This window comes from Aythya marila (genome assembly GCF_965140915.1).
Source record: "Aythya marila genome assembly, chromosome: 11".
Lineage (NCBI taxonomy): Eukaryota > Metazoa > Chordata > Aves > Anseriformes > Anatidae > Aythya > Aythya marila.
Window position 1 is genome coordinate 11433227 of NC_139052.1, and position 26108 is coordinate 11459334.

At 39.1% G+C, this 26108-nt stretch overlaps 1 protein-coding gene across 4 annotated transcripts; it reads right to left on the reverse strand.

Moving 5' to 3' along the window:
• Positions 1 to 24803, reverse strand: USP8 (ubiquitin specific peptidase 8). Of its 4 annotated transcripts, XM_082768981.1 has the most exons (21): positions 24644 to 24784; positions 20960 to 21081; positions 18016 to 18186; positions 17125 to 17269; positions 16420 to 16505; positions 13645 to 13789; positions 13078 to 13135; positions 12175 to 12319; positions 11695 to 11857; positions 9987 to 10131; positions 9578 to 9798; positions 7866 to 8462; positions 7015 to 7104; positions 6298 to 6378; positions 5646 to 5908; positions 4829 to 5041; positions 4064 to 4274; positions 2470 to 2706; positions 1683 to 1825; positions 1160 to 1292; positions 2 to 932 (listed from the first exon to the last, which is right to left on the reverse strand). In XM_082768981.1, exons 3-21 carry the CDS (start codon positions 18117 to 18119, stop codon positions 747 to 749), a joined length of 3366 nt encoding a protein of 1121 aa, XP_082625107.1. In that variant the 5' UTR covers positions 18120 to 18186; positions 20960 to 21081; positions 24644 to 24784; the 3' UTR covers positions 2 to 746. The 4 variants fall into 4 exon arrangements, with proteins under 4 accessions (XP_082625108.1, XP_082625107.1, XP_082625106.1 ...); XM_082768982.1 differs by lacking the exon at positions 20960 to 21081 and having other exon boundaries at positions 1 to 932; positions 12175 to 12316; positions 24644 to 24803; XM_082768980.1 differs by lacking the exon at positions 20960 to 21081 and having other exon boundaries at positions 3 to 932; positions 24644 to 24802.
• Positions 24804 to 26108: the final 1305 nt, after the last annotated feature.

Below are 26108 nucleotides of genomic sequence, written 5' to 3' on the forward strand. Positions count from 1 at the left end.
TTTAAATCATTTCTTCATTAAGGTCTTTAATGCATGTATACATGAAAAATTTATATTAAAAAATTAAAAAGGAAAAATCTTGTTTGTTTAGAATAACTCTGATGTGCACAAATATTGACCAAAGCTAACAAAAAAAATACAGCTCTGCCTTTTTTATTAAATAGTGTTGCAATTACTTAGAGCTGGCAAATAAAAGCAATCCTCTGATTTTTAGAGTTTCTCACAAAAAGGACAACATTTTATTATATACATAGTTCTGATGTGCAAGTATGCAATCAATATGTACACTTACATTCCTAACTGTTTACATCATTCTAGAGTATTCACAGTAGAATCAAGCTTAAGGTTAGAAATGTGAAAAGGCCATAATAGTGAAAGAAAAAGATAAAAATAAAGATATGCCTTGGGATTTTAAGACATTTTAAACTACTTGTTAATAGATTTCAGATGACTAAGCTAGAATTCAATTTTGGAGCAGACTAAAAATATAGTTGTTTGTTAAATAAATGGTAACGCAAGTATGCTTTTAAATGGTTTCACAGATGGCAGTATTACCACAGGCATTATTAATCAGTCTGATTTAAGCAAGAGTACTGACCAGAAAGAGCTTGCTTGCAGAGAAGCTGCTGCAACCATCCCCATAACTTTAAGTGACTACATTTGTCATAGTTTTGCATATTTATGCGCCTTCCAATACCTACTTTGCTCTTATAAAAAGAAAACCAGTTTTCTTAACCCATGCTACTTTATGTGGCCATGTCCACTGCTCGCTGTTCATAAGAACTGTAAAAGAGAATATATGCAGCTGAGGATTTCACAGATGATGATGAGATCTCAGACACTTCATGGTCATCAAACTTAAACCAGCGCTGTTTTGAGGCATTTTTGCAGTAGGCGGTATAGTGCCCTCCATCCAACCCACCATAATGATTCTGTGAACAGAAGAAAAGAATTAATGACCTTGAAAGTTGCCACTTCTTACCTGGTTAAGGAAAATAACCTAGAATGTGAGATTTTTAAATAAACACTGAGCGTTCTTTTTAGAACACAGATCATCTGCAACCAGGTAGGCAGCCTGGAAACCCAGATGAATTCCACAGACTGCCGCAAGTCTTAGCATAAAGATCAGCTAGCTTTGAAATGTGACATGGTTACTTACTGATACTGAAAATAGATTGTATCTCTTCAAGTTATTCTTTGGACCAATAACATACTGTGAGAGGTCAAGAGTTTCCAATGGGAAATCTACAGAGGTCTGAAGTTTTTGCTTCCATCTTCCATCATAGGAAAATCTAGAGATGAAAAAGCATTGTTTTAAGTTACAAGCCATTTGTATGCTATTTAAGAATATTAAGCCATGTTTGGTTTCTCTGTTTCTAACCCATACGTGGTCTCAACTAAAGACTGAACTGTTTCAAAAACAGCATGTGGCTCCAACTCTCTTAATGCTTGCACACATGCTTCTTAGCACGGATGAAGAGAAGCTGCTTGTAGAAGTGCTTTGTAAACTACAGCCTAGTAAAGCAGACATCAGGTGAAAATGAAATTTTTGCAACATTACAACTGGACTCACATCTGGAACTTTCTCTAATTAAAAATTGTTAGTTACTGCACTAGAACAATCAATCTGCATGAATGCCTGGTCACCCTAATTAATTTTCATAGATTATTATTTCACTTACCGTTTCAAGTGCACCAGAAGAACAGGTGGTAATTTCCAAATTTCTATTTTTTTCAAAGAATCCCTTCGAGTTTTGCAATGGCTACAGTAAAATCTATTATTGTCAGTGAGCTTTTCTTCTTTGGAGAACAATCTAAGGCATTCCTTAAAACAAAACATAAATACAGATTGTGAACGGCAGATGTTTAGGGTAGTGTACCAAAAATGTTTATTTCTTATTTGCTTGTTAACTTGCAACAATAATCTACATGCCATGTTTCACAAATATAGGGAAAACTGAGTTGCATCCAAGTGTAGAAGTAAATTGTAATTTTTACTGCATATATTAGTTATCTGCAAGTATTTCAAACTGTACTGACAACATTTTTTTAAAAACACAACAGAACTGTGGCATACAGAAACAAATACTAGACATGTCTTTTCTGTCACTGTGGCTTCAATATTCCATCCTGCTTGTATTTTAAAACTGTTAAGAAGGGATCTAATTTTTTAAATTCTGGAAGAATTAAAAAAAATAGCAGGCTTGGGTCTGTTCATGTTTCAGGTTAGTGTAAGCTGGAACACTGATGAACCCCTTCAACAAGAGGCTGAACAAAGAAACCCAGAATGGCTGAGGTTGGAAGGGTCTGCTGGAGGGCATCAGGTCCAAACCCACACCAGTTGTCCAGGACAGTGTCCTGGAACCACAGCCACTCTGGACAGCCTGTTTCAGCAGAAGTAGCATCATAAGTCACAAAGATAAATGTTTTTACTGTTTCAAAAATTGTTTTTCTCTAGGGCCACCTTACCTGCAGTGTACATTTACTAGTGGATGCAAGTGGTAGCGACAAATACATGAAAGCCTCAAAGGTCCGGGACTTCTTGTGGCATGTGAGACACTGCACTGTAGATTTGAACTGGCCTTGAAAGAGTGCCACGATGATGGATTCGTTGAGCTGTTTGTGTTTCTGCCAGGCTAGTTCTGCTGCTCTGAGGTCATCAAGATGATCATTGTTTTCTTCCTTGTATCTTTTCCTGTTGTCAGCCTGTATAACAGAAGTTTGAATACTTTAGCTGTATATTAACATATGTATAAATAGGAAGTTTAATCTATACACAACTATACTACTGAATATTGGCAAGTATATCTGAACACGCCAGCATAGCCATTCATTTCCTAGCTGTTTAGTTGTCTTCCACCATTCCCTTCAGTACCTTATAGAGGCTGATTTTGTAACAGTAGAATTCTGAATACTTGGATTTCCTTCTATCCTTTCAGTAACACAAGCAGCACTACATGGCCACTGTAAACTAATTTAGATTATAAACAACTCCTGCTTCGGGACTGATTTCTTGCAAAAGTCATGTGCTATACCAATAATAGTTCTGGAACTTGTCTAAAGTACCTACCCTGCCCCTGAAGACTCCCACTAGTTTAATATGTCCCCCACCACCCACAAGTTGTCCACAGTGATGAAAAGTACAAGGCAATGACAGCATTTTCCCAAAAGTTATTACTACTTGAACAACTCTCCCCATTCTGAAAGAGAAGATATACACACAGTAACTGAGATTTGAGGTTTAAAAGCAGTAAGGTAAAGAGTACTTAAGAAAACCTGCTTCACCGCAGAGTTTCTTTCATGCTGTCGCAATCTTGAGGTGGAAAAATGTGTAAGGTTACAGCACAAAACTCGCTTCTCCTAGCAAGCTTCTCTTACTCTTAGCAGACTCTTGAGGAACAAAAAAAAAAGTCTGCAGACACCAACAGTTCAGCAGTCTCCAGGCTGAAAACATTTAGCAGACATCCTCCAGATACAAGGCACATGTTTCAGTCCTTGCTGGAGCCTGAATTCCTACAGGTGAATAGGCTGAGGTACCAGTACGTGAGTATCATTAAAAAAAAAAATCATTAACGGCTGTCTCCACCTCAGCCCAGATAACTGAAAGTAAATTTTTACTTTCTCTTTGCCTATTTGTGTCTTTATTCCCTAAACCACAGAATCTTTGGGCACAGACTCTCCAACTACACGGCCTGAAGTAGCTACAAAAGCTAGACTCTGCAAGGGATGTTTGAAGATACATGGGAGGTGTTGAATTATATAGACCTCGGGATCTTCTACTCAACAAGAATATAAGAAAAGCAAGCCATTTTGGTAATTCTAGGGCTTCCCAAACAGAGGGATATCACAGAAATGTGACTTTGTCTCCACACAGCAGTGGGGAGCTGAATTCAGCACAAATGCTTACTCAACCCTACCCAGAAGCTGTTTTAAATAAAAGTTTGTCCATTTGCCTTGGCACAAAGCTTTGTTACTTAAATCTTCTTAAGAACTATGAGATATGAGAAAAATTATTTCTCTTGATCATTTAACAGATGTGTATTTTGTAACATGTATTGCTTACTTTATTTAAATCTTCGTGCAAGCCATCCATTAGAAAGAGAAGCAATTCTTGGGAGTCTTGCTGGCTATATCCTGCAAATTGGTCATTAATCTTCCCAATTGTAATTTTGAAGTCTTTTGGACTGATATATTTATACTGCCCTGTCCATAAAGCTTTCATTATTACTCCAAACTCTTCAGCCACTTCACCTTTATGCCCCAGGAAATTTGACCTATACAATTAAACAGACAAAATATATGTTTTTATATATACACAAATATATGCTATATAGATATAAATGTATTTTATATATATAGTGAGCTATCCAATTAAGATTTATTATTAATTCAAGACTTTCTCCCAATTCTGAAGTAATTTCTTTAGACCAAGCAAAAATGGTTGCGAGTTTAAGTTAAAACTTTTGTATACTTTGGCATTATAATTTGGTTCCACAATCAAAATTGGTCTGATGGAAGGTACAGTTATTTCCAGCTTGTTTTGCAAACTGCTACTTAAATATTGTTTTTAAGAGATAGTAGTACACTTATTTATGAACGTGCTAAAGCACAATTCAAGATTGTCTGGTAATGCTTATTTCGTCCCGTATCTACACTCTGTAAAATCTCAAAAGATTTAGAGGTTAATATTTCTCTTATTTAAAAGAACTAAAACAACAAAGAATCTTTAGCTCTATTAAGTGATTTTTTTAATTAACAAATGTAAAGTCAGATTTTTTTTTTTTTTACTTTCACTTGAAAGCAAAGGATAAGTATAAGATATTGTTACCTGTTAATATCATCTTGATACAAGTTTCTGTTAAAATACTCAGCCAGGTGAGGTGCATTGCACAGACACTGTAATATGGAATTCATATAGCAAGTGTTCCCTAGATTACGAAGTCCTGTAAGAGCTGGTCCCGATCCCCCAAACACAGGATTAAGATTCCTAATTTGTGATGCAGAGAGTCTTGAAATTTCTGCTTTAGTGTAATAGATTGGTCTGTAAGGAAGAAATTATTTTATTTCTTTTTAAGCAGTCTCAGCCTTGACAAGTCTGTGCACATAACTTAAGAAAATCACCTTCCCACCCCCCTCCAGGAAATGAAATATCCTGGCACAAGAGGCTACCAAATACAAATCATTTAATGTATTCAAGATCAGTGGAATAGTGAAAAATCTCTATATACTGGCCTATAATCAGACTGATTTATAGGCTAAATCAGTATTTATTTTTTTAATTTACAGATGAGGAATTAGTTGTTTATTTACCTCAGTTTAAAAATTAAAAACTGTATTTCAGAAGCTACAAGACAATTAGTGTCTTCCATGTTAACACAAATAATACCAACACTTAAAAAGCAACTGTTGTCCAATTACACTGACCTCTGAAATTTCTATTAATACTTAATTATCACATTAATTCTCAAAAACATAACTGCCAATACATTAGATGTGTAGCAATGAAATTTTGGTCTACCAGAAAAACCCTCTTGCATCCTTTGAAAATACTTATAAAATATTAATGAATTTCAGTTGGATAAGGACAAATGAAGTCCTATATGCTATCATATTGCGTAAATTGTGATATAACTTATCAAACATACTTATTTTCACGATTGACTGCAGGAGTTACGGGAATTCTTTTCTTCTCTTCCTCCTGAATGGCTTGGGTTATATCTGGGGAAGAGTAGGAGCGCTTCAGTTTGGAGTGTTCCCGTTCTCGTTCAATAGTCACCTGCGGCTTGGGTTTATGCGTTGGTGGGGTAGCTGGAGGAGTGGATGAAGGAGCCATTTCTGGTGGGTACATATGAACAGTGTTTGTTGGCGAGTGATAGTAACGAAAGGTTCCAGTGATTGGATCCAGAAACTTACGGAGGAAAAAAGAAGTGTTTTAGAGTCAGGTAAAAATCATCATTAGCCTTAACTACTCTAGCAATACATGAGTTTCTCAAGTAATGAGTTGTTAACGGTAGTTATTGACCTAAATATGTAATGGATTAAGTTTAGTGGAAGGTACCACCTTCACCAAAATGCATATAAAGCAGCTGGTTAGCACCAGAAGCAGATGAGCTCCCCTAGTTTCATTACAAATAATATTAAAATTCAGGAAGTACCTGTGTGTGCAAGTTGGGAGAGACAAAAATAAAACGAGATCTGACTTAGCAATATGACAGAACTGAAATGCACTGTGAAACTGCCCAAGAAACTCGATTATAACATCAGAAATAGAAAATAATATCAGAAACACAAGATTACCTTTACCCAACCCAGAGGCAGTCCTGGTATTATCCTTCCCATTTCTTCACTTCGTGCTCTCATCAATGGCTCCCGCTGAGACTAATAAATACAGTGGAAATGTGAGGTATGTATGGTTACTTATGAAGAGCAGCAAGCTGTCTGTGACTTCCCTATGCAGTTACATGTTTTAATGCAAAACAGTTCAATAAGAAATCCTTGATTATAGCTGGAAATGGAACTTACTGGAGGACGCAAAAATGGTAACATAGTAATACTATTTTGTATTACTCTAAACAAAATTAATTTGTCAACATGCTCCGGGGAAAAAAAAAAAAAAAAAAGGACAATTCAGTCTCACTAGTCTGACTACTCCATTCTTTCCCTAAAGAAGCCACTTTATTAAAAAAAAAAAAATGACACATAGGGATGATCTTTTTTCCCTTCCAAAGTAGTATGCAATGGAGTACACAAGATGATGACCAAGAATGGAAGACTTGTTAATGCCATCAGACTTGTTAACGCATTAAGAGTGAAAAAATTCTAGTGAAACTTTCAAGTATTTATTTGCAGATGAATGGGACAAATGGAAAAAGCACACAAACAGCTATAAAAATGGCACAGTCTTTTCTTAGGATTATGACTTTAAAAAATAAAGTTAGGTGGAATTTAACATGAGATAATCATAAAGCATCTGTGCTTGATTGATTTTAGCTACATACAACACATTGTATTTACTTTAAGTCTTTCAGTATCTTGATCAGAATCCTCTCTAAGGGGTCCTGGCTTTTGAGCTCCACTGTCTGGTTGTCCTTTAACCCCAGTTTGCTGTAAAAGATTTTGAGAGAAGGCTTTGAATTTTCATCTGTAACGTTAGTAAAGATAGCTGATAAAGAATAGTAGGGAAGGAGGTTTGTTTTTTTTTTTTTTTTTGTCATTGAATGCAAGTGCCTTGAAGTCACTACTGCAGCTATTTACACATGACTTTTTTCAGCTATGCAGCAATTTGTTGGAATAGCCTTTGTAACTGAATGTTGTGTTGTACAGGATGGACTTAATAATTTCAAGATCTCAGAAATCAGAAATAAAGTCTCAAAATAATAGATTAGGGTATTGCTTTGCTTCTTACACTAGTCAACAAAACCCTGTTATATCAGTGTTCATGCAGCTGGGGACGTGCTACAGAGTTTATTATGATACTGTGATTCTGTCCGTAGTGTTTGTTACAACAGTACAGCATATATTTTGGGCTGGTATGAGAGATAGAGGCATGGCAGCATTTTATAGTTGAAACTGAAGATGGCAGACCATGAACCATCCAACTCTGCCTTCACGCCAATGGTGATTTTTATTATCTTATGGGAACTACATGTTCCCTACCTGCAAACAAGAATCAAGCCAGTCTATATATAGCTGCCCTATAACACCACACATATCTTGGTTTTAACTTTCTCCCCTACATCTATGTAAAAACAGCAGGTCTAAACAAGATTCCAGTGAAGTACATATTTAGAAATTAGACTGATACCATCTCACTTCAGGAGGCACCCAAATGATCCTGAATACCCCATGCACCCGTTTTCACTAACCTTGCCTGGAACAGACACAGAAGTCTGAGATGCATCACCCAGCACACGTCTCTGCATATCTGGTGTTCGAGCTCCCTTTTCTCTTTCTTCCACAGATACTTTGTCGATCTCCATCCTTTTTGCACCAATGTTTTCTGGTTCATTTTTATTTTGCTTTTTTGCTTCTATTGTCTCTTTGCGCACTCTTTCTTTTTCCTTTTCCTCCTGTTCTCTTTTTATTTGGTCATCTCTCTCCTTCTGTTCTCTCTCCTCTTTGGATTGCTGCAGCTTTTCTTTGTGTTCCTTTTCTCTCTGTTCTTCCTTTGCTTTCTGCTCTTGTTCTTCTTTTTCTCGCTTGACTCTTTCTTTTTGTTCTTCTTGTTGTCTCTCCCGCAATTCTTTTTCTCTTTTGTTTTTCTCTAACAGGGCAGCAGTTTCTGCATGTATATGACTTTTTTCTTCTTCTGTCAGGGTGCTTTTTACATCACGTACAGGTTTTGTGGACCGATCTGGAACTATTTGTCCATTCTCAATAGGCTGGCTGTCACTGAGTGTGCTTTCAGATTTTGGTCTGTTATCATCAGGAATCTTCATTGAAGGCTTTTTAGTACGATCAACCTGTAACAGAAAGCACAGAACAACTCACTAAAGCTACTAGCACTCTGCTAGCTAAAATTCTTCTAAGAAAGATTTATAAAAGCATGAAAATCATATAAAATTGATTTTTATCACAGATAGCCAATTTTCCATTTCAGTAAATCTGGTAATTCAAATTGGTCATTAACTAAATATTCATTTAACTTCCAGATGTGAGATAACAATCAACAACCCTTACAGAACCATAAGGACAGCATTAAACACACATTACTACAACTTGGGTCTTTATTTTCAAGCTTTCAAAGGTGAACATGTTAAAGTAATCAGGCAGCCAAATTTGGGCTTGGCTCTCAATCACATGCTCTGTCATCTGATTAAGGCAGATCTGCTTGATGGGAAGAGGTATTTAAGAATGATTTCTGCTCAGACCTAGGAGAGCAGGTTGGTTTTGATGCTGAAATAGAAGTTCTAAAAAAACAAAGGGAAGAAAATAAGTACGGTCTTTTTCATAGCTTAGGGTCCATTAGATGAAAATCTGTATTAAAGGAAGTATCTTAAAAGGTAAGAAATAAAGAGCTGTACATTTTTAGCCTTATCTTCCAAAGAAAACAAGTCATTTTAGTGCACGGACTCTACAAAGGTGTTCTAGAAAATTTTTTCCTCTGAAGAAGAAACAAGACCCCATACTTTCACTACTGGACCACAAGTGAAAAGCCTCCAAAGTGTATTTTTTTTATTTGAAGGAAGATACAGTGGCTGGAAAGCAGAGCTTTGGAAGAGCAAAGGTAAGTCATAACTTAATTGCCCTCACTATTTCATCATATGTATGTACTGATCAGAAAAGGTTGCTAATAGACTTTCTGAATTAATGAGCAATTGCTGACCTTCAACTTCTCTGACACTCCCATCAAAATCCTCAATGAAAACTCAGCAATTATGTCAAGTGTATTCAGTTTCATAAAGTTCTGTGGATTATTTACCATGGCTTCACAGACCACCAATAGTCTCTGTACCAATGTAGTTGTGTACAGGGCTTAAACAAATACTGAGAACATACCTCTGTGGAAGTCTGCATGTGGTGGGTCTCTAGTACGTTAACCCTATGCTAAATCTGAAACAAAGAAAACACAACTTACCTCAGGGATACTTCTTGTACTAGATACGGGATTGACTACAAATGAACTGTCATGTTTTGGAACAGCAGCACCCTCTACGCTTGGTCTGTTAAGTGATTTTAGTCTCTCTTCCAAATTAGCTTCTGTTTCTTCATTTTCAATCCCTTCTGTTGGAGAAGGCTTTATAGTGGCAACAGGTGGAACAGGAGCTGGTTCTTCCAAAGATGGATATGTAAAATCCACTGGGGGTAGGAGAGGAAAAAAACATAGGAAAGCTCTTACAACAAAACCAAAATGACCCTCAAGTTCCACCAGACCCCAAAATTTAGCCTTGTTCTGAGCTACATCTCCATCTCTCTCACATGTACTTGAATGAAGTTACGTCCAGTAATTAGAAACACTAGGGAGAAAGAATCTCCATTATACTTACAGGAAACAGTTACTGCTTCAATCTTGCTATGCTGAGGTGGAGTTACTTTAGCATTTGTTGTGTACTGGGGAAAACAAAGGAGCCAGTTTTCATAACCTCCTTCTAGAACTAAAGGTTCATTCTTCAGTAGAGTTTTGCTTTCCCACTAGAAAAAAAAAGGAAAAAAAAAGTTAAGTGACTTAAACACAGTGAGGAAATGTTTCAGTCTTAACCTTGTTGAAATTTCTGTGTCTGGTCATTATACTAAGAGGTTATTTTTGAGATTTTAAAATAAGAATTAAACAGGCTGTAAAAACACTTCAGGGAACAGGGTTTGGAGAATGCCAAACACATGAGGAGGTTCCTACCTGTAACTACAGCAGGGTCTGAATATTTCCAGTACAGAAAGAACCACTTACTACTTGTTCAGGTAACAATCCTCCATGCAGAAAAATACTTTATTTGGTTTCTTATCAGGTAAATTTACTGAGCAATTATCATAAAATCATAGAATGGGTTGGGTTGGAAGGGACCTAAAGACCATCTAGTTCCAATTCCCCTGCTTCAGGCCACTAGATCAGGTTGCCCACGGCCTCGTCCAACCTGGTCTCAAACACATCCAGGGATGGGGCATCCACAACTCCTCTGGGAAACCTATTCCAGTGCCTCACCGCCCTCTGAGTGAAGAATTTCCTCCTAAACTCTGATCTAAATCTTCCCTCTTTTAGTTTAAAACCATTCCCCCTTGTCCTATCATTATCTGCCCAAGCAAAAAGTTCTCTCTGTCTTTTGTAAGTCCCCTTATAGTATTGAAAACTTGCAATGACATCACCCCAGAGCCTTCAGGCTGAGCATCCCCAGCCCTCTCAGCCTGTCTTCATAGGAGAGGTGCTCCAGCCCTCTGATCATCTTTGTAACTAGGGGTGTTGGCTTTGGAAAGTATAGTAACATTAACTAGAACATGAACAGAAGTTCAGAGACTATTCTGTAACGCAATAAATGGAGAGAACTGCCTGAACTAGTCTCTGAACCCCAGTATTGAATAGTTATGTACACGTGCAGTCTCTCACAAGAGCCACCTTTATAAAGAGTAGGGACAACACAGCTATAGCCAGAATTCTGACTTTTAAATGTTACGCAACTCAATATTGAGTCTATTAGCTCCTTCCAAAGATGAGGCTCAAACTTAAATTCATGTTTTTCCAGAACTGATATTTAATAAAGTACAAAACTTAACAGTTTTCAAGTTATTTCTGGTGTCTCTTTTACCTTGATTCTTCCATTCTAGAAAGCATTGGCTTGATAGGACTGCAGAGAAGTTAGCTTTTTTCAACCTGCCTATGCAGGTGGCTGGCCAGTTCCCATAGATGTGGACTTAGTTGTCTCATGCTTTCATGTATTAGCAATGACTCTGGCAAACAATACTAAGTACTTTCTCAAACAACTCTGTCAGCCAAGAACTTAAAGTTTACAAGCTAGCTGTTGAGGATGGCAGTTGAATCATTCTACTATTTACTTATTTAATGAGTTACTTTCCACTACTACAGCACAAGCAGGGGAAAGTGAAGCTTCAGACTATATTTCTGCTATCAAAATAAGCAGTCTTTGAAAACTAAACCAAAATGTTTATCCAGCATATCATTGTCTTCCATATACTTTGTAATTATACATACTTTAAGACCACCTTACTTATTGAGATGAAATAATATAAAATGTGGAACTTGCCAACCTTAAAAAGCGCGTCTTTCAGGCTCTGAAGAGTTGTTCCTAGCTTTACATCTTCTGCAGAACTAAACCAGTCCAGGAGTATAACGTAATCAAAGTGTCCTCTCTTCTTCCATTGATCTCTAGAATCTTCCGGGAGTCTAGCTTCAATCCAGCTAGCAGTAACTCTGAAATATATTAACATGCACTTAAATGTACAAGTAACACTTAGTCCAACAATATATGGTCCAACCTATACATGCTTACATGCTTGGATAAAATACACAAGCTCTGACTTGAAGGCAGTACATACCAAAACAGAGCTGTCCAGATGCATTTCACAAATTTGTATGTACCGGAGACTCTAAAACTAAATGTACAAGTTGTAAAAGCATATGACCCTTCTAATGCATTCTTTTTTTCAGTCACTTTATAGAGGGAATGCCAGTAAGACAGTACTTCAAAGAAATCAAACATTTCACTATCATTTAACATTATTCCATACCCAGCACTGATAGCTTCTTCTGGGACACTGATAGATCTTGGAATACAGGATTCCTGATAATCCTTTGAGCTTCGAGCATCCATTATAATTAATTCAATGCTTTTGTCCGTCATCATTGCAAACAGTTTCTCAGCTGTGACTGCTCCTTGAAATAAAAAAGCTATTAGATGCTAAAAGCTACATTATAAATGGAGATAACTATGATCGTGTCTGACTGGAGTAATCAAGACTGCAAACAGATGACAGAACAGAAAAGTGTACAGAATACATTCGTATATATATATATATCCTTCCCACAAAGTCATGGAGCTGTGGAACAGATTGGCTCTTTTGCTCCTGCTACTATAATGATTAGCAGCTGATCTGCTAAATTAGACAATACTGGATACTTCAGTGATAAATTAGTTGATTTTTCATGGTCTCATTTAACTTAAGCTATATAGGCAAGCACTCGTGAACTACATGCTGCAGATGTTCTCTAGAGTTCTCAGCTGAAGAGGAACATTTTCATGTTTATTACAAGAACAAAAAACAAGGCTGGGGTGGCAAGGGGAAATTTCTTATTTAATTGAGAAAGTCGACACATTTCAGCCTTGTCTAGACATTTTTCTTAGCAGTTGAGGAGACATTTTTCTTTCTATTTAACCACTCTGGGGTTAGTACAGCTTTAGTAACTAAAGTTTTGAAAAACTTAGAACAGCTTTCTAAGTTCAAGGGACATGATGAAGGCTTAAATACAGAGCTTTACTACTAAGTTGCTATTGTTGAAAGAACACATACCAAAAGTTTCACTGAAATACTCTGACTGTGAAGTAACTGTTAAAGAACTGCAGCTGCCAAAATGATAGGTGCATAAGCATATAGAGACTTTTTTCACACCTGTGTGAACATTGCATCTCTTACCGCTCAGACTTTCAGACTGATCCCTTCTTTCCAGTGAATGCTTGCTCTCACCATTAATCTGTGTTGCAGGAAGGGGAAAAAGAAAAAGCTAGTTAATTTAGGAAGACACCAAGGTTGCTGCTCTACCTAGACAGAAAGCAGTTAAAAAGGCAATACAACCTGCAGCATCATCTGCTGGGTGAAATTCATGAAGCACTTGTGGAAAAAATTTCTTTTCCCCCCACACTATTGCTAACTAGTCAGCTCTCTCCTAAAAAGGAGTCATGTAACAAATACATTATCATGATTCTTATCCGATAGTTCCAGCAATGGTGAAAAGCACAGTTGTAATATAGAGTTTGACTTTACAAAACACTAGTGTATCTTAAGCAAGAATTGGAGGTTGGTAGGGTTTTACCTTTTCCAAAGAAGACTCAAAAGGCTATGGGGAATATAAAGTAATTTCAAAAACAAAACAAGCCAACAAAAAAAGATTCTGAACTGGAAACAGCTACTAATAAATACCACATGCAGGATTAAAACTATACCTTTAGACTGAATTGAGAATTCAAAAACATCTTCAATTACCTTTTGGCTTTTTCCTTTGGAATCTGCTGTACTTTCTGATGAGCTTTTGGCTGAACTCTTTCCATCATCTTTTGGTTCTTGCTTTTTCTGCAGCTCCTGTCTGTCCCTCTCTTCGAGTCTTTTCCGAACTTCAGCTTCTTCGTATCTACGGAAAACATTTCCCCACAACCAATATTATATGATCAGCTAGCCTTGGACAATTAGCACCAGAACTATCAAGTCAAGGGAAGGGTGGGGGTGGCCATGAAACAGGAAGTATTTAAAGAAAATCCTCCCCAACATCCCCTCACTGCATCAAAGCCCACTTTCCTCCCTGACTTCTTGATACAATTTATTTCATTCTTAAATCCTGCTTTGGCTCTTATTTCATAGCCACTGCTCTTAAGGGTTTATTATTTTTTTTCCTCTTTAAACCTGAGGTCACGCTTAGCTATGATGTCACTAAAGATAATTGGTTTTTCATTTCACAGAAACTAAGTACTGGTCTTACAGTCTTACTTAAGTCTTGCAGATAAACTTCAACTTACTATAACAATCACCCAGGGTATTTTATTTGGTTTTGCAACAGTCTTAATAACAGTCTTAATAATAGTTAAAAATGAGTTACCTCAGTTCTCTTAAGTGCCTTTTTCTGAGAAGTTGGGTCACAACTACCAATACAGTAGCAGTCACCTTTGGGATGTAAGCTGACTTTATAACACTGTTACATCCTCACCACTGCCCCTGCTGCTTATTTCACAGTGCAACTACAGCGAAGTCAATGCAAGAACCCTGTGTACTCAAAACTTTTTGTGCATGTAAGTCTTGCATACAGATGTCCCTTTCATAATGCCTCAGCCTTTAAAGTTAACCTTCCAGCCCTCTGCCATTTTAAGGACAAGCACGATATTGTAAACCAGTAGCCTCCAAACTACAGCTTTTAGATCACCAGCTGTAGGGTTGCACATTGCTGCCACATTGCACTCTAGTTAATAGAACTGAGAAGATAACAGTTATTAGTGATCCACAAAGCAAAAACTTATGTAAAAAAAAAAGTTATATTAAAAAAAAATGTTTTGAATTAACAATATTGATGACTGAGCCAAGTAGTGAGGCTTGGACACTGAATTGAATTAGTAATTGTCATTTTAATTATATGTTGACTAATCAGGACTAAAATGACAACTACTATGCAATTTTATTTCATACTAAGAGCACTATGTTACTGAACTATATCATAGCATTGGATTCTGCCTCAAACTCCACTCCACCAATAGGAAGCATGCAGCGAGTGTAATTCTATTTCTTAAATAGGCTTCTTGATTTGGCAAAGACATAAATTAGAACAGAGCATTCTGTTCTTATTTGGAGTTAATGGTACAAAAATATATTTAAGATTTTCATTGAATTTGGTCAATATGGAATATTTACCCAGCAATTTCCCATTTACCTACTGGTATGCCTTTGAAGCACATACTAGCTCATTCATTTAAGTATTCCTAAGCCTATACAAATGATGTTTCAGCAGCTCCACTTTTGGTTAATTATTAACTGTTAAACTATTTGCTGGCCTATTGCCTAGAAGAGGAGTTGTACAATAACAATTTCTATAAAACCACTTCTGTAGTTACACAGGAGTCATGTTTCATTTATTCTCCCTTTAAATACACATACATTTTGTGCAGAGTAGTTGAAAATTATTTTGTCAAATTTCAAAACTCAGTTCATTTCACGATAAACCATAAGTTACTAAACAATAAGTCTCTAAATAACTTTGGTTTTCTATAGCTCTATCAAAGTTTACCCTTAAAGTGAATTTGTAGCTCTGCTGAATTGTAAGACAATTAAAAACAAGGAAGATTTAAAGACTGTTTAATGTATAGTATCATCAAGCATCCTTAGTATGTCTCTTTTCATATACATGTAGCTATTTTCTTCTCTGTTCACCTAAACTGACTTTTTAGATTAAGCACTACAAAAGGCATAGAAGAAGCTTTTACAGTAATTCTGGTGGGGCCTGGGGAAGGGAAATGTGCATAACAGACAGAGTTGAAAGGGTGGGAAGGGAGAGACAGGCAGTTGCTGAGGATATGAAAAGCAAAAAAGGCTGCTAGAAGCAAGACAAACTGTACTAACTACCATGTAAAGATAGAGCCTATCTTACAACATACTGACACGATTTCATGGCTTATGGCACAAAGACTTGTGCCATACAACTCAGCAACTGTAAATGAGCTAACGAAAGCCCCTTAGCCCATACTAGCAAAACTGCATTTCCATAAATGTGCCTGCAAGTGGTAGAGGTGAAGAAAAGGTGTAGCAGCTAGCTAAAGAATAAAAAAACGTCTTTAGAAATGTGTTTTGTTAGTGTAAACCAAGTCCCAATTAGGAGGGCTTGTTAACATGGAAATATTAGTAATGCGCATTAGTACATTTGGCCTCAGGTGACCTTATGATGAAAAGCGTGGGGAGGAAATGGCTCCTGATCACTTCTGGAGTACATATAGCTTATATTGTCTGGTGGTTTCTTCCTATCAGTCGATGAACAAACCAACAAATCATAGTCTCAAAGAATTGAGAAAATGAACAGTGCCAAGCTACTGGAATAAATGATGACAAAAATAAGCTACAAAAGCAGGCTCTTGTGGGTACACATTTTAAGTTTAAGAATTTCAGCTATCTAGATGGTACTGCAAGCACAATCCTTTACTGCTATACAGCATGAAAACCTGCAACTGCACGCATACTGGCTTCACGTATAACTAACCATATTATATGTTCATTGTATTCACATACCTGAGTTTAAGGCTGTCTGAGAGTCTTTCAGCTTCTTCAACAGCTTTTTTTAAATTTGTAGGTCCAAGAATTGAATGGAAATAATCCTAAAATTACAAGCATCAGCCCACATATTAATGGTACAGCTTAATACTGCTGATTTCTATGCATATAAAGAACAGCTGCCCTACAGAAAATTGGTATTATAGTGGTAATAATGCAAAAAAAAAAAAAAAAAAAAAAAAAAGACTGTTTTGAGTTGTTTTCCACTCAAACATGAATTTGTAAGTAAAATTGTTCTACGGCCTTAACAAATAGGCAAGGCAACTCTGTTTGTTACCAGATGGTTCTAGTTGCAAGACTGAAGCTAAAAGCACATTTGTCCATTTTCAGTAAAGTAGGCTTGAATTGAATAAAAGGAACACTCTCCCTCAATCCCCAAGCTCCTTAGCACTGCACCAAAAGAAGTCAGAAGCGGAAAGACGACAGGATTACCCTTCCATGAAAAATATTCACATGTCTATTTATATATCTTAAGTATAATTAATAAGAGCAAACTGTAAGAGCAATTAACAATAGACTTGTCAAAAATAGGAAGTAAAAATGTCAGCACAAGTGAGACAGTTTACTTCATATCAGTGAAATTCTTTGAATGTGCCGTAGTGCAAATTTCTGTGCTTCTCATGCTTCTACGAAAAAGCAAAATGGTCAGAAAGCTTTTTATACCTGCTGCTGCTTAAAATCAGGTCTCTTTTTAATAAAATTATAAACAGTCACATATTTCATATATAGGATATAAGCTTTTTCTTCATCTCGGTCCAATCTGCTTTCTTCTGCTGCTTTGAAAATCTTAAGGGCACTCTGCACATAACTGAAATCAAGAAAAGAAGAGTAAATCCCACAATTGTTGACTTGTCCCCAAACATCTTTTAATTAAAAGATGCCATTTTAAATGTTTGCAGCCCCTGCCCGTATATTAAGCATTTGATTTTTACCATCTTAATAAGGCTTTTACTAACATGAATTGCAATTATGCTCCTCCAAATGAAGTTTCTCCTTGCTATTTTGTTTTTCTGATCTTATTTAAAATCTTCCATATCTAAATAGCATACTGAGACATAGAAAAAAGTACTTTTCTGAAAATATTTTTGAGGAAAAACTAATAGTAAAATGAAATGACTGATAGTCTAGAAGTGCTAGAGGCAAAATATTTTCTATTCATGCATCTGCAGAGCTTTTAATTTTTAAGAACTTGTATTTATGTAGCCTTTTCTCAAAGTACTCAAGCTGTCATGGGCACCATGCTCAAGAAGTTACTTTCTGCAGGCAGTAAGCATATCTGATGTGATAGCTTGTCATACATAAGGCTATCAAAGATTTGATAGTTAACTAATAACTGAGAAAACTTAGATCTAAAACATAATCATCTGAGCTGGAATCTGCTCAGAAGAGTAACAATAACACTTCTAATACTAGGAGTTTCTCTAGAGGGAAACTCATTAATATTTAGTACATAAGGAAACAATTTAACTTACACAGGTATCAAAATTCTATTTACTATATGCTACTAAGACTTGTATTTTGAATAGTTGATCCCAAATCAATGAAAATATGCACCTCTTTGTACTGGTCTTTTCAGGTTTTATTTCTGTCTTCTTGTTGAGATCTTTCAATGAAGTACAGAGATAGAGCTCCTTAGGTACAGACGCCACAGCAGGCATGTTAATGTTGTTACTTATGTCCCTTCTAGGATGGTACAGCTTCTCAGAAGTCTCTATCAATATTGTTCTGAAAACAAAACAAAAACACATCAGGTAGGAAGAGCCCAAGTACAGTCCATCAATGGCTTTTAAAACAGTTACTATCTTTACCAGTACGGTGTTATGACCTAACCTGTCTCATGTTACATGAATCAACACTAATATAAAGCAATTTGGAACTGACACAGTTAAAGATTACCTTTAGAATTGTTCATTATAGTTTAAATTAAGTGCACGTAATCAGTCAGAGCTCTAGTAACTGATCTGGTCCGCTACAGTCTGGTGAAGCATTACTCAATGCTACAGCATCAGCACCTGTCCTTGGTGTTAAGCTATGTCACAACCATTAAAAACAGGATTACTTACATAATAGGCAGCTATTTAAAAGGAAAAAAAAAAAAATCACTCTGGGCAATTATATGTAGCATAGAGCATACATAGGAAAATTATTCCAGGAGTCAAAAACAAACAAACAAAAACTTCTTTGCCAAAAGAGAAATAATGCTTGAACTGCAACTATTTAAGTGTTAATCATCTGTAAGAGTCTTCTTTTATCAGTTGTATGTATTATTGATGCAAGCAGATTAGGAAGATTAATTTATACAGTTAATTATTCAGTCAAAGTGATAGTTATTAGAAACAACTCTGGGTAATTTGTCAAGAACGTGAGCATTATGTTTCAAATACCAGAATAATAAGGAAAACAAGGAGAAAAGAAATGTTGACTTAATGATGATCAAATGAATCTATCCAGAAAATACTCAACTTTATAGTTGAAAAAATATTACCAAAAATCAACTGACCTATTTGCACTGTGAAATCAGTGCTGGATAATTATTTTACAACTAGCTTAGCACCAGCCTCTGCAAATAGATGCTATGCCCGTGGAAAGGTGGCTTGTTATGTCTTGGTAAGACACGAGCTGAGGAAAGGAACATTGAAGCAGAATATTAAAAAAGGCCATAAAGAGAATGTTAAAGGAACTGTTAAAAGCTGCTTGAAAATGTCTTTGAAGTGCTGCAGGTCCTAAGCTCCCAGGTACAGTTGTCTTTCTGCTGCCACCTGGAAGCATTCCCCACCAAGCTGTTACGTGGTTAAGTAGAGTTTGGCCAGAAAGGACTGTTACATCATCTCATCTGACATTCTGCATGCAGCAGTCCATTAAGTCTCATACAGATAGTCTAACTAAAACCTTTGCATATATTATACAGTGAGCTATTTTAGCCCTTGGGGATGGCAGGGGAAGAGCTCTGCTTAACCAGTGAGACGTTCAGGTCCTAGCAAACCCAAATAAATTCAGGGCAACTAATTAGAAGAAAGATGCTCAAATAATCCTAACAAATACATTTCCTAGGTGCCAGAAGGAAGCGAAAATCCACATAGCCTTTGACATGATGAAGGCAGGGCTCTTCCCTCACACCCCAAGGTGAGAATCAGCACAACAGTGTGACCAAAACCACCATCAGCCAGTAACCTCAGTGTGAAGTTTTGCACAACTGAACTGATCTGTAGCTGACTGTTACTGAACGAGAAGGTTCTGATTTTCCTCTGTCTTTCTCATACTGGCCTGGAACTTATGCAGTCTCTTCTTGAGCCAGTGCAGCTTGCTGAAGAGGCAGAAAAGCTCTGCAGCTTGTGCAAGGACAGCAGTCAGCATGCACAGCCAGGAATGAGCAGCTGAGATGAGAATGGGATGCCTTCCTGCGGCTCAGTGCTGGTACCAGCCAGCTAACTTACTGCCTTAACACAGATGCTATGCTTGCTAATTTTCTAATTACATAGTGTCTGTGCAAACTTGGTAAACTTGAAAAAAAAAAAAAATCCTTCCTATGAGATTGCATTCCAGATAATTCTAGAAAGTATACCATAAATTCCTCAAATACTAATTTTAGTACATAAAATTAAGAATTTATCCCATACCTCAGGCATCTTAAGAACATTTTCCCCTCCCTATAAAGTGCCTTATCACAGAATCACAGAATTTCTAGGTTGGAAGAGACCTCAAGATCGTCGAGTCCAACCTCTGACCTAACACTAACAAGTCCTCCACTAAACCATATCACTAAGAAATGTTCAACTTCAACTTTCAGGAGATATTTAGTTGCTGAAAACAAGGCAGAAAACTAATGAAAGCTTTCCATTCAGTAGAAACAAAACAAAACAGACACGCATCCCTCCACAAAGTAAAGGCCCTTCCCAATTTAAAAGCTTTTTTGCCTTAGACATACTTTTTTTTTTTTTTTTAAGTAGTCTTACAGAATTACAGGAAAAGGCCTCAATCTTACGAAGACTTTAACATTGCTTGTCTAATCATACCTTCAGAACACGTCTTTAACTGGCTCTTTATTTCTCCTTAGAACTGTAAATAGACTTTTTCTTTGAAGCTTTAAGTCCTTTCTAAATTTATCTTCAATGTTTGCTCTGTTATGTAATCAGTATTCTCTTAATCTTAAGTGGCAGCATTTGGTTGAGTTCAGACAGAATATTGTAACTAAATATGTATTATGAAAAAGATGCAAATATAACATCACTGCGTCTGTGTATGAGGAAAAAAATAAGATGATGTGGAAGAGCAGCCATGTAAGGAAAGGCAGAAGATGCTAGTAAACTTTCATGTGCTGCTGACACACCTTGATAAGGGCAGTTCTGGGACCTCATCTCTACAAATGGGGAACTATTGGATAAAAGACAAATCTCAGATCTGGCTAAGAACAGAAATGGACTTTCCATGTTTTTCTGCTACAGTTAGTAAGAGCCATAACTAAGTGATTTTAAATTGCCAAACACAACACTAAACTTACTTTTATTTTCTGATCTGAAGAAATTTCTACGCCCTTTCCAAAACATGAGCTGCTAACCACGGTAGCTGATGAATGAGGCATTACTGTTTGACCTCCCAGAGCACTGCAATCCATACAACATGCTGCAGTAAAATGAGTAAGGATAGATTAGAAATAACATTTTCTGGAAAAAAAAAAATAAAATCAAATTCTCAATAGCCTACTTAATGGAATTACATGTAGCATATATCAAAAGGTTTCATTTGAGGTCCCTAATGACCAAACCTAAATGAACACAGCTCTGTGTCACCAAAACAGAGGCAGCCAGAGTTAGTGGCTAACAAAGGCTTTCCTACTCACAATAACGCTGTTCCAAATGAAAGTTTGTGCTAGTCAGTCTAAAAAATCAAGCAGCAATAAGAAAACATCAATCAACTGTTTCTAGGAACATCTGTGTCTCTTATTGTTTTAGAACTGGGAAAAATGATGAACAGAGCTAGTGGAAGAGCCCTCTTGATTACATTCGACTTACAAATGGTAACGTATGTTAAAACTCGGAATGTGACGTACAGTAACAACTTCCAAGTCTCTCCCTGTCAGCTAGTAAAAGGGGAAGAAGGAAACAAGCTCTTAGCAGTTTTCTGAAGCAGAAATAACATGCAAGTTTCCTGCATTTTGGGTACAGTATTTCTAAAATATTGAGTGATAAAAACTTTAGTTTGAGGTGAAGTGCTGGGTATTCAACCCATTCTCGGGCAGACTCTGCTTCCTTTGGTGGCATGCTAGAAAGGCTTGGCTTGCTGAGCAGTTACTAGGTGAAGTATTGCTACCCGCATAGAGAGAAGCTGATCTATGACCAGACACTTATAAGTTATACAATACACAAATTAAAATACAGATATACAGACAATGGGTACCATACTTCTTTGTTAGTCTTCTTCTCTTCCACAAACAAAAAGCAAGGAAGGGACAAGAACATCTGAAAACAGTAATGGACGTCAGCTTATCCAAGAGCAGCACAACTTCCCTCTCATGCCCCCAAGTTCTCCTACCTACTCTCCTCCTAAAAAGCAGTAAATCGTTGTGTCACTGCATGTTCTGAGCCAGTCTATGTGCACAGATTGTTTGCTGCCCTGTGGCATGCATCCACACCATTTTCACCAAGTCTCCTAGTGCTGGTTTGGAATCCCCCCTCCTCCTCCTCCTCACCTCCTATCTCATCTCCAGACATTTCTTAAAGAACTGCAGCTTGCTGCCTTTTTACTGCTGGTAGTCTTACAGAAACAGAGGCAAGAGAACCAGTTCATGAAACAACCTGTATTTGAGACAAGAAATGCTTGAGAAGAAATGGCCAGAGAATACAATTATCTTCCTAAATCCAAACAAATTGCTCACTTTTTGTACATGGGCATGTTTCCTCTCTTTTATTGCATTTATTCCTCCTTGAGTATAGGATTCCATAGCAACCTAGCCCTAACTGCTTTTACTTCTTAGACTTTCCAAAAAAAAATCTCCAACTATTCTGCTTTATCAATTCCTTTTACCCCCTATGGTTCTCATTTTTTTTAGCATACTATCATCAGATGCTCTATTCAAATTATTGTTTTGAAGTGAAATGCTGCTGTTCTTCACTAAAAACTCATTTCCATTTACAAACAAATTTCTCTTGGCCTGATATTTTGCATTTGCTGTCTCAGTTGAATGAGGTTCTTACTTTTTTTTTCCTCCTTTGAGAGGGCGTTGGGAAGAATTTATGATTTCACAACCATAATCTGCTCTGATATACATAAATAACCAGATGATTCTGAACCTAACTTTTTGCAGATACTGAATTCCTAACTGACCTGGCCTCTGTACTTCCTCCAGCAAAAGAAGTTGCACAAATAAAGACATTCGGGAGGAGTTAGCATACAGCAGTGCAACACATGGAGATAGACCAGCTGCTGCAAGTCTGTTCTAGGTCTCTATTTGTTTCCACCAGAAGAGCTGCAATGAACTGCACTTTCTTATCAGGATTGCATCAATTTTACCAAAATACACTCTTGCTGGTCCAGCCTGCACTGATTAGATTATGCTCGTTTTTGCCCAGTATTTCCTTTCCCTCCAGACTTAAAATCACCACAATGGCAATACTGAGTTATCGGTAAACCCTTCAGATTATGTGTGCCTTCCTCACATCTGTAAGGAGGACAGAATGTCTCCTTCCCCAACAAGAGAATGAAACTGGATCATGAAACCGTTAAAAAAGCAAGAGATTGCAGAAGCTACGATACCTTATTAGTCAACTCTGTGAGGAAGAGTAAACAACCTATGTTCCTTAAAACTGAAGATCAGATACACAAATTCACCCTGCCAGTTGAAACATTGTCTCAGCATTCAGGAAAGCTGAAAACAAGGACAACATCCTAAAAACACATGGGAAATCATGTTCAGGTATCTATGGACATTTAAAATACTTAAAAGGAATAGTTTTACACTGACAGGGAAGCATACCTGTTGGTAACAGGTTTTTCTACATCTAATTGCCGTGCCTGTTTCGCTGAGGATGTGAGTAAGCTCTAAGTGGAATGACAACAGCAAGAACGACGCGCAGAAGCAGTTATATTGCAAGCAGCATACCCTAACACGGGCTGAAAAAAGTTACCATGCTAAGTGCAGCGCATCATCAATTCAGGTGCGTAATAAAGTATTATTCACCTATTTATTTTTCTCTCTGAGATTTGAGCAAACGAGCAATGGGTTTCTCACGAGCATCATTTATCAGTGAGTTTTACCGCTTGCACTTCGTGCGCTAGAATTGCTTTTGTTAAGATTGTCAGTATTAAACTGGAAACGTGGTATTTTCACGGGGCTGAAACACCCAACTCAGTACATTTCGCTGTGAGGCCTCCAGCTCTGCCAGGCTCTGTTAATACCACAGGCCTCGGTGCTGCAACCTGCTGTGCAGAGGCAGCCCGTGCCCATCAGGGCCTGGCCAGGCAGGACGCTGCGCTCCCCCCGGGCACGCCGAGTTCTGTCATTTTTGGGTATCAGGGGGCCAGGCACCCAGGGTCCACCCAGGGTCTGCCCGGCCACGTACCACGCTCAGACCCCGCGCAGGAGCCTCTCCTTTCACCTCAATCAATCCCTCCTGACAGCTCCCTCACCCGGCAGTGTCGCTGACGGTGATGGCGTTCGGGGGCAAGACGCTATAAAGTTAACTTAAAACCTAAGTTTTGGGGGGTTTTTACGCAGTTAGCTCGGCCGCCATTCGGCCTAAGCAAAAAGCCAACCAGCTTCACCTCTTAATTAGACAATTAACGCCCTCCAAGCGCACGGGCACGGCCGAGGGGGCGCCAGGCAGAGCCCCCGGCCCGGCGGTGCCGCTCCCCGGCCATTTTCCTGCGGCCGTCCCCGGGCTCCGGCCGGGCTTCCCTCAGCCCCGTCCCCGCCTCGCCCGGCCCGGCCCGGCCGCCCAAGGTCACGGCGGCGGGGCGGGGAGCTGCCGGTACCCTCCGGGCCGAGCCCGGGCCCTTTGCCCTCAGCGCGGCCCCGCTCCCCCCCCCCCCGCAGCCCCTCGGGGGCCGCCTCCCAGCCGGGTTCCGAGCGGCGGGGCCGGGCCCGGGGCTTCCCGTCCAAGGGCGCCCGCCCCCCTCCCACCGCGTCCGGGGCAGGGCGTGAGGCGAGCCCGGGGCAGGCCTCGCTCCGCCGCCGGTCCCCACTCACCGCCGCGGGGTCTCGCTGCCTCAGCCCGCCGGCCCGGGGCAGGCCCATGTCCGAGCGGGGCTGCCGCGGAGACCTCGCTATGCTGCCATGGCTGCTGGGGCGGAACTCGGCGGCCCTGCCCGGCTCAGCTCCCTCCCCGCCGGGCCTCTCCGCTCCCCCGCGGGGGCGGGGACTCTCGGCGCTCCTATCGGGGCCGCGGGGCCGGGCCCGGTGCGGGGGAAGCTGTGGGAGAGCCGGGCCCGGCTGCGGGGGGCTCCGCACCCGGCTGGCCTCGCTTCGCCTTGCCCAGGGCAAAGCACTGGGCTTGGGAGGTTCTCAGATTCTGTGGGGCATTCAGCGTCTCTGAGGGGTGTAAAACCGGCCCTCCTGCTGCTGTGTGGGGAGGCGAGATGCCTTGCCTTACAAAAATAACTTTATTTATTTATTTATTCCCCCCCCCCTAAAGAAAACTGCATCGACTGGGGATGTTGTAAGTTCAGCTCTATTTTTTTTTTCTGTTGTCGGTAGTGTTTGTGCAGCTTGTGGTGTTGCTTCAAGCGTACCTCAGGGGTGGCAGGCACATGCAGACGTGCTGGTACAGTCACGCTGGGATTTAAAACGCGAGGAGAGGGTGGTGCTGAGCTGTTTCCGAGCAGTCGTGTTACTAGGACATTGCACAAACAGATGCTCCGTCCTGCCACAGTCCCTTTCCCCTGATTCAAGGTGGGGGAATGCAGCGATACTTTGATCTACAGCACCATTTTGCCAATGGAATTGTGAACCGGAACTGTTTTGCCTGGCCATTTTTTAGTCCACCTTGTAGACTGGAGAAACTGGTCCTTAACCAGCATTTTGCACCATGAAGTTTCGTGCCTCAGTATGCCTTTTAAATCCGGGTGCTTGAAGTGTACTTAGGTTCAGGTCAGTTGACTCCCGCAGAGACTGACAATGTAATTGTATGAAGTGTGTGTCTATGTTACCTACAACAACCAGGCTTGTAAGCACTGTAAGTGTGATTTTAAGCATCCACGATAACTAATTAGGATCTGATACTATGGCGACATCTGTGCACCCGCTCAGCACTGCTGCCACGCCCAGAGCAGCGCTACCCACCCAGGCTGTTTCTTCCCTTCAGCAGCAGAGGCGGTTAGAGCGACTGGAGGTGAGCTGTACTCTTCCCTGCAATGTGCTTGAGTAGAACAGGGCCAGGCGAGGGTTGAGTTTGTCTTGGAGATTTTGTACTTCTAGAGACGGCAAAGGAAGAAAGTCCTAACACCATTTCATGCTGTAGGATCCTCTGTAGAATGAAGCCTGCAAAAGACAGATCCTCTTCTTCAGGAAAATCAGGTGGCTGTGACACAGGGAGGTCATGAGGGTGCAAAGAATGGGAAGGACGCCTGTTGAGTGTCACACTAGCTGTTGTGCAAAATGGACTCCCAGTCTGTTTTGTCCAAAGGGACCTTCTACTGCTTCTCTTACACAGAGA

Bases quoted from the DNA above. Each gene is read 5' to 3' on its own strand.
- USP8 (XM_082768981.1), bottom strand. From the start codon at position 18,119: ATGCCTGCTGTGGCGTCTGTACCTAAGGAGCTCTATCTCTGTACTTCA. The intron at 9,799-9,986 runs GTAAGTATAATG...TCCTACCCCCAG, and splicing joins TGAAGCAGTAACTGTTTCCT to TGGATTTTACATATCCATCT. The intron at 5,042-5,645 runs GTATGTTTGATA...TCTTCCTTACAG, and splicing joins GCAGTCAATCGTGAAAATAA to ACCAATCTATTACACTAAAG.